The sequence below is a fragment of the Xyrauchen texanus genome, chromosome 27 (genome assembly GCF_025860055.1).
Source record: "Xyrauchen texanus isolate HMW12.3.18 chromosome 27, RBS_HiC_50CHRs, whole genome shotgun sequence".
Taxonomy (NCBI): Eukaryota; Metazoa; Chordata; class Actinopteri; order Cypriniformes; family Catostomidae; genus Xyrauchen; species Xyrauchen texanus.
Genome location: NC_068302.1, coordinates 35846392 through 35855793, shown reverse-complemented (window position 1 = coordinate 35855793; position 9402 = coordinate 35846392). Strand labels below are relative to the sequence as shown.

Below are 9402 nucleotides of genomic sequence, written 5' to 3'. Positions count from 1 at the left end.
ATTGCCTCTCCGTCGCCGACGGTCTTTGACCACGTGCAATATGCTGTGGAAAATTTTGAGTTAAGTTGAATATTTTGCCGCTGGGATGCACGTGGAAGGACATAAAAACTAGATGCAAACCTAGACTTTATGCAGCTTTTCGCAAATAAATTACTAGACTTCTAAATACTAAAATTTTATAAAGTGTTGGTGTTGACATTTATTACACCTCCAGATTCCACTGGTTTAATCGAATTCATTTGCGTTGTAAAACAAACGATGCATCCATTTTACAATGTTTTATATGAAGCTTAGTCGTCTTTTCATAACGCTCGTCATCCTCCTATAAAATACTGTTCCATGTCTGCGATGGGGGCTATTGTAAAAACTCTCAGGCATGCGAATCACTTTGTCTTTCTATCCCACGCCGGTTCAAAGAAAGAAAAAAAACTCGACTATTTTGGCGCGTTTTGATTCCCGCCACGTCGTCTAGCCCTGCTACATTTTCCTTTATTTTCATATTTGAATGACCTTTTTCTGCAGAGGCAGGCGTATTAGTCATTGGCTGAATCGTGTTTATGGGCGTGGCTAGATCTGACGTACACGCCGCTACCCCTCCCTTTTACTACTGGTATATAACCGATCTCGCCCCTCCTTAGCGATTTAGAAAGCCGGGTATTTGTGTCCGTCGCAGACTCTTGAAATAAATATTTATATTTAACTCATTCGTTTGTTTATATTTTGATTTTGTGGACATTTGATACTGATTTCCGAACTGGAATAAACCTTGCTTGGTCGTTTAAAGCTCGTTTTACAATCAACCCACCGCGTCTCGATGAGAAGGGATTTCTACAGCTTTATAGACGCAGACATATTCGACAGATTTTCGATCCCCAACATTGGAATAACCTCCAAGAACAACTCGCATTTTGGATTATAAAATGCTTCTGTCCAAATTCAACACATTTGCTCACATTTCCACCATGGACATGCCGACGAAGATCCAGCTTCAAGGTTAGAGGACGTTTGTTTTCATGTGTGTGTGTGTGTTGTGGTCTCGCGCTCGTTCACGTCAGCAGACTCGGAATAGCGCCAGCCATGCGTCAGATTCCAACATTATTATATAGTTATATGCATTATAATTGTTCTAATGAATATATCGTGTCTTTTGTCGACAGTTAAAGATAAGGAGCCGTTCGAGAAGGTTTATCAGGTCGGCTCCGTGCTGGGTAGCGGTGGTTTCGGGACTGTATACGCAGGTTTAAGGGTCGCCGATGGCGCGCCGGTAGGTTTTCAATCCCCACCCCACCTAATTTACATGGATTCTAGATAACTGACCTGCTTAATGTGCAACTTTTAAAATATGTATGTGATATTAAACGTGGACATAACATATGCTTATATCAGTTCGCTGTTTAATTGTGCATTTATTTACAATTTCTAGGTTGCCATCAAGCATGTCGCAAAAGATCGAGTGACCGAATGGGGAGAATTGGTGAGTATTTAAATTGATCATATTTATATGGGTCGAATGCAAAAATATCAAATTTTAAGACAATGTTGGTAAATCGAACATGTTTTCCGTTTACAGCCCAATGGCGCCCGTGTCCCTATAGAGATCGTCCTCTTGAAAAAAGTCGCCACCGGATTCCGTGGAGTTATCAAGATGCTGGACTGGTACGAGCGTACAGACAGCTACATTATCGTCATGGAAAGACCGGAAGCCGTCAAGGACCTGTTTGATTTCATCACGGAGAAAGGCGCGTTACCCGAGGAGCTGGCCGGGAACTTTTTCCGCCAGGTTCTGGAAGCTGTGCGTCATTGCCACAACAGTGGCGTCGTTCACCGCGACATCAAAGACGAGAACATCCTCATCGATTTGCGAACGGGCGACTTGAAGCTCATCGACTTCGGATCAGGGGCATTGCTCAAAGACACTGTTTACACCGATTTCGACGGTAAGAGCCATTTGTGTGACCTTCAAACCAGGTTCCCACGGTCATAGAAAACGAATATGAAAAATAATATAATTTTCCAGTACTGGAAATGGTATTGAGATTCATTATAATTCTATAAGTATTGGACATTTCTGTAGTTAATACGATTTTTAATTATTATTTTATGTGTGTGTAAGTATGGGTAGAAATTGCTCTTTGTGAGTGCAATCACTTTTAAAATAAAAGAATCATCCTTTGTATCCATGACTGGAAAGGTAATGGAAAATTATTGATAAAAGGTGTGGGAACCCAGTCAACCTTCAGGGAGGGTGTGGTTTTATTATATATATATATATATATATATATATATATATATATATATATATATATATATATATATACATAGAAACACTTTCTGCGTTTTAAAACAAGCTTGTCAAACATATGTTGCATTGATTGGTTTATATAAATAGAATAATAGTAATAACCCCTATTATCCTTGACTGTCCTTATCATGCTAAACAAACCCGTCAGCGTGATGATTTGATATATTTTAGAATTTGCGTTGGTGGGGAAACCATGATGCAATGGGTTGTGGTTTTGGCGCCCCCGCCGGTGGGAATCGGAATTATTACAACTCAAAGTTTGTAAACACAAGTCACATGGCAACCAGTTTCCACACACGCACACGCCTACTGTCACGCTCCCTGAGGACATGACCGCGCATGTTAACCTGCAGTATTGCTCCATTGTAATAATGTTCAAACACAACACACCCTTTTATGCCTCACCTTTTTTACCACTCTATTTACTGCATTGGATCTTACTCAGGCACTTAAAGTAAATGAAGGGCTATATCTAGAAACATTTGCGTTCATGTTTTGATAATAAAGCATGAATTTAAATGCATTTTCTCCCTCTCTTTTTCATTCTCCCTTTAGGTACTCGTGTTTACAGTCCACCAGAATGGATTAAATTTCACCGTTACCACGGAAGATCCGCTACTGTGTGGTCTCTGGGCATTCTACTGTATGACATGGTGTGCGGGGACATCCCATTCGAGCATGACGAAGAGATAGTACGTGGTCAGGTGCTGTTCAGGCGGCGAATCTCAACAGGTTAGGACATAATTATCACATAAAACCTATCTCTAAGGTCAGGTGATATTTATAACTAGAGTGTTTTATTTATTTATTGTCGTGCTATAACCATGCATCCTGTTGTATTCGTAGAATGCCAGCAGCTTATCAAATGGTGTTTGGCCATCCGCCCAGCAGAACGCCCATCTTTCGAGGACATAATCAACCACCCCTGGATGCAGAACATGGCGTCCCCTACAGACAGCACAGAAATCAGACTGCACAGCATCAGCCATGAGCATCAACCTGCTGCTTTCCCAGCCGTCACTGTGTGCAAATGACTCTAAATAAATGTATACATAGAGACTTTCTATTACAACAGAAAACCTCCCAGGGGATCTCTGGACTGAGCAGTTTTGAGCATTGCCTTTTTCTTTTGTTTTGAGCATTGCCGTTGGGTTGGAGGGGTGTCGTTCTCTGGAAAACTTGTGGCTCAGGGTCCCGAAGTCCAAAGGACTGTCAACATTGCAGTCGGACACATGTAGACCACCTCAGCCGGTGTAGAGAGGAGTCCAGAACACCTGGGTGCCACTTTAAGGGTGGCTTGTGATGAGGGCTAGCCCTTAATATACTACAAGGGGCGGTTTGGTTCAGTCAGGGCAGTTTCTTTAGGAAGCAGGTCTGTTGAGCTTAATAATTTTAGTGCCTTCTGTGAAAGATCAAGGGTTTGTTTTTATTTTGTGGAAATACTTGAATTGAGTAATAGCCACTGTAACACTCTACTCCTTAATCAGATGTCTTTTTAAACCTATTTGCTTCCACTTGCTGCCAGCAGGTAACTGTCGGTCTTACTCTAATATGTCAAGAGTAACCAAAATGACCTCATAAAACCTCTGCAGAATGCAAGGCTTGCCTCATTCTACTATATCCTTCTGTTCCCCCTCTTTGTAACCCTCAACAACTACCACTCATCGTCAAAGATGCACACAGCAATGCAACTACAACGTAAAGACTACATTTTCTGCGTAATATTTGTGTTTATACTGTAAATACTGTAATGGCTTGGGTCGAATGACTCAATTCCATGACAAGGCTTGTGTGTAAATTATATTTATTTGAGTGTCTTAAAAGAACAAGATGGAAGTGGAATTATTTATTTTATTTATTATAGAGAAACAATTTTGCTAAGTTTTTCTTATTCCACCACAGAAGGGCCCACAAATTATTTAAATGTATTTTTTTTTTATTACCATATTTAAATACATTTTGTGAGAAAGAGGTGTACATTTGTTGTAAATAATCCTTGAAAGCACCTGTTTCTCAATGCATGGAGTACTGAACGTCTACTGATGGTAATGAATACCAGTCTGAAGTCTTGTCACCTAATTTAATCTGCTGTGCAAATGTTGGAGGAAATGACCTCCATGAATGTTTGAGGAGTGAGTGATTCTACATGGTTTCTATGTTTTCACCTTAAGTAGGCACGACTGCAAGTTTTTGTCATGTTTTTTTTTAATTTAGCATTGTAAATTATGTTTAGAAAGCTATTTTTTTACACAGTTGTCAATAAATATTTTTTTAATGTTCACTCTGGTTTCCCTAGTATTAATCCATTTGTTAAACATGGTTACACCCAAATTAATCATGATTGTATAGGCAAAAATCAGTAGGTGGCCTTATAAATGAGTAATAAACAGACAAGAAGCAGATGTCAGAAGTAGACATGGACAGAATGCATTGGTATTAACAGTAAATCCATTTAACTTACTTTAATAATATAATTATCGTTTTATATTGATAGTGTATCTTAAATCCAGGGTGATTAGTGCCGTGGGGGGTCCAGATCTTATTGTTGGACTTTTGAAACGAAAAAGCCTGATAAACCACTTGGAACAGCATAAAACGTTATCTGTGTTTGTTTTTTATAGGTACAGCATAAAATCGGTTTTTAAAGCAATACAATTCCTGGAAATGACAAAGGAGGTGATTACAGAAAGTTTTAATCTGATCACCTACACTCAAGTAGTTTTCAAGAAATTCCTCAAGATAAGAGTTCTAATCCTTGAAATAAACCCATCAGCTCTGAGTGTGTACTTAAATTCAGTGGGAATGAAGAATTGCAAATAATTAAATCAGACATGACAGCACACAAATAAAAATATTGACTTGATTGAATGATTACAATGATTCAATGATGATTGTCATTCGCAATGCTTTATGTGAGTGGACAGTCACAGCTTTTGACACAATTTCCATTTCTTTGGTAACAACGACTTCTCTGATTGGCGGATTATGAATCCATCAGATCACAATTCATCTATTAAACACTATTTTTTTAAACTAAAATTACTAGCTGGGTTTACATCCACATATTTGTGTGTGTGTATATTTTTTGATATTGCATAAAAAATACTAGCCGGAAACACCAAGATGCAAATCAAATCGTAGATATTTGCTTGAGGTGATATAGTTTTATTTAAAAAACAAAAACAAACAAAAAACAAAAACGTAATGTGTCTTTGCATCAACAAGCCATGTGAATACATAATTCGCTCAGAGAATGTAATCAATTGAGCTGTTTAGGTTGAAGTCCAAAAACCCAGAAGAGAATTCACCATGGGTTCCATAGGGATTTTCCTATGGGTTGTTATAATGGGGGTTTTCAACTTTTGAAAAACCCCGTTATAAAAACCTTTAAAATTCCAGAGGGAACTCATGGTGAATTTGCCATCCGTGTTAGCCTACAAATTTACGTCATGACTGAGCAGCTCCATATCATCACATAGCATCTCAAATATTACTCTAGTTTTTCTGAAATGGCAAAGTCTGTCACCAAAATAATTCACTACTATTACCTCCCAGAACGGTCTGACATACTTTTGCTCGCGAGACATAAGGCATCTGCGGCTAAACGCTAGTAAACATGAAGTTCATCCGAGCGTATTGTCTGCGTGCTCATCTTGGCCATTAATTTAAAGTTTATTTTCTATTTTGCACCAGCTTCCCAAGTAACAACAAAAGTGTTCTTCTACACAACACTGTTTATTTGCAAATTGTTTTTGCGATATTCCATTTTTTAAATTAAATTCAGAACTTGGATGGAACCATGACTTGTGGCTGAAACAGAAGCAACAACCTCAGAATTCTTGAAAGCTTTGCACTTTATCATTAAAAATGAATTCTCTATGGAACAAATGAATTGCAGTTTTTACACCCGGAACCCTTCTATAGTGCTCTATAAATGTTGAAGGTTAAATTAAGGTGCTTTAATTTCTCAGTGTGCTCAGAATACTTTTACTGCTTATGAGCCTGGCCAGAGAAGTAAACCTTGGTTCAAATTGTTACGACCTGGGAAAGCATGGCCCTAATGAAAAGGTAATATACCAAATTGTATATTCATGATAAGCATACTACAAAATACATGGAGATATCTATGCACTAATTTAAAGTACCATGTAATTGCACTTATTTAATGCTTTCTTCAAATGCAAACAGAAAAACTTTGATCACTACAAATGAAGTAGTAAAGTAGCATAGCTTTTACAAATGCTATTAGGGGATGTATACATGAACATACGTTCAAATGTGGACTCGTTCTACATCATCTTCCACTGCCGAAGTTCGATTCCAATCCTCAAGAACGCAAGCACCGAGAACACAGGAAATTACCCGGATGTGTCCTTGAAATCGAGGATGCATCGGATGGTGACTTGTGGACAAGATCTCGGTATTACTGTGGCAGACGAAGGACATTTATCATTTTGCTTTGTAAAAAAAAATAGAGAGCAGTGGATTTAGTCAGTCAGATGGGAGAATATTCCAAATTTACGGTCACTCTCTCAGCAGCTGTAATAGAAACCCCCTTGCAGCTGTGTTTAAAAACTAATTCCAAGGTAATATAACACAAAGCATAATGTTCTACATTTACACTCAATATTTTAATTGTTAAAGCTTGCGGGATTTACTCTGCTAAATAAGTCGGAAACATGTCATCGCAGTCTGTGAATAGGTCTGTAGATACGTTCTATGTCCTCTTGTCCTTCCGAGTTCATTCTTCCAAAGTTAACTCAGCAAAAAAAGAAACATCCCTTTTTTGGGATACTGTATTTTAAAGATAATTTTGTAAAAATCCAAACAACTTGAGCATGTACTTGTGGAACTGTTGTTAAGACACTAACAGTTTACAGATGGTAGACAATTAAGGTCACAGTTACTTAGGACACTATAGAAACCTTTCTACTGACTCTGAAAAACACCAAAAGAAATATGCCCAGTGTCCCTGCTCATCTGCGTGAACATGCATTAGGCATGAGGACTGCAGACATGGCCAGGGCAATAAATGGCAAAGTCCGTACTGTGAGACGCATAAGACAGTGCTACAAGGAGACAGCTGCAACAACAACTGCCCGAGTTACACCAGGAACGCACAATCCCTCCATCAGTGCTCAGATTGTCCGCAATATGCTGAGAGAGGCAGACTGAGGGCTTGTAGGCCTGTTGTAAGGCAGGTCCTTACCAGACTTCACGGGCAACAACGTCGCATATGGGCACAAACCCACCTTCTCTGGACCAGACAGGACTGGCAAAAAGTGCTCTTCACTGACAAGTCACAGTTTGTTACTAGGGGTGATGGTCAGACTTGCGTTTGTCATCAAAGGAATGAGCGTTACACCAAGGCCTGTACTCTGGAGCGGGATCAATTTGGAGGTTGTGGGTCCGTCATGGTCTGGGGCATGTGTCACAGCATCATCGGACTGAGCTTGTGGTCACTGAAGGCAATCTCAATGCCATGCGTTACAGGGAAGACATCCTCCTCCCTCATGTGGTACCCTTCATGCAGGCTCATCCTGACTTGACCCTGCTGCATGACAATGCCATCAGCCATACTGCTCGTTCTGTGCGTGATTTCCTGCAAGACAGGAATTTCAGTGTTCTGCCATGGCCAGCGAAGAGCCCGGTCCCACATCTGGGACCTGTTGGACCGGTGGGTGAAGGCTAGGGTCATTCCCCCAGAAATGTCTGGGAACTTGCAAGTGCCTTGGTGGAAGAGTGGGGTAACATCTCATAGCAAGAACTGGCAAGTGCTGTCCATGTGGAGGAGATGCACAGCAGTACTTAATGCAGCTGGTGGCCACACCAGATACTGACTGTTACTTTTGACCCCCCCTTTGTTCAAGGACACATTATTCCATTTCTGTTAGTCACATGTCTGTGAAACTTGTTCAGTTTATGTTTTTGAATCTATTTATGTTCATACAAATATTTACACATGTTAAGTTTGCTGAAAATAAAAGCAGTTGAAAGTGAGAGGATATTTTTATTTTTACTGAGTTAAGCTTGGCAAGACTGGTCTTCATAAGAACACAAGTCTGATCTCTGTAATCTTAAAATAAGAAGTGCACCTGTTAAGTACTTGTGATTCTACGAAACTTGTGTGAACAGTGTTAAAATCAATTGTCATGATAATGTTCTTTGAGCACAAAAAATTAATATTAATAATATTACTTTTAAATATTTTCCTAATATATATATATATATATATATATATATATATATATATATATATATATATATATATATATAATGTATATTTTAAATTACACCATGTCTGTTCTTAGAACTTTTAAAACCACATTTGCATTTAAAAATACTGTACTATTATCATACTAACAGAGAACAAACACTTTATTTGTCTTATCACTCAGATGTCTTATAACAATTTCTCATGCTGGAAACGTATTAATTTATAAATAATAATTCAAAAAAATATTTTGAGTACGATTTTATTGCACAATGCACATTCCTTAAGACATAGGAGTGATACAAGTTTTTCATGTGCAACCGTCACCGTGCCAGAACCAGTTTTGAAGTAGGGGGCCCTCAAACAGGCAGGTTGTGACATCATCACAACAACATCAGGAAGTTAGTATACAGAGTGTGTTGTACACCCAATGTATACTAGACTAGCTTCCAAGATTGTCAAATTCACAGTGATTAGTAATTTATCTACATTAATATTCGTAAAAAAAAGGTAAAGAGGTAAGGTTAAAGAAATGTCATCATCCCCAATAATAGGGTACAAAGCAATATTTGTTAATTAATCTACTTTGTCTAATAATGCTTGTCTGCTCAATCTTGTCTTACTTCTTGTTCTTACCTCTTGAAAGAAGAATAAACAAAACCAAGAGAGAATGTAAAACTGTTCATTTGCTTGTTAACGTTGTGCAATAAGCAGTGATTGGTCATTCTACAACTATCATGCAAGTCATATCATGTACAGTAAGTTATAACTACCTACATAAACATCTGGACTTATAGTGTATAACAGAGCATCTCCTTATGGTTCACCACGAATCTACAAACAACACAGAATGGCAGTGACAACTAGCTAGCCAGCACGCCCTTAT

General features: G+C 38.6%; 1 protein-coding gene across 1 annotated transcript; it reads left to right on the top strand.

Moving 5' to 3' along the window:
* Nucleotides 1-631: 631 nt before the first annotated feature.
* Nucleotides 632-4576, top strand: LOC127620588 (serine/threonine-protein kinase pim-1-like). The gene is made up of 6 exons (XM_052093756.1): nucleotides 632-993; nucleotides 1158-1264; nucleotides 1424-1474; nucleotides 1571-1937; nucleotides 2858-3034; nucleotides 3149-4576. The coding sequence occupies exons 1-6, from the start codon at nucleotides 921-923 to the stop codon at nucleotides 3334-3336; spliced, it is 963 nt and encodes a 320-aa protein (XP_051949716.1). The 5' UTR covers nucleotides 632-920; the 3' UTR covers nucleotides 3337-4576.
* Nucleotides 4577-9402: the final 4826 nt, after the last annotated feature.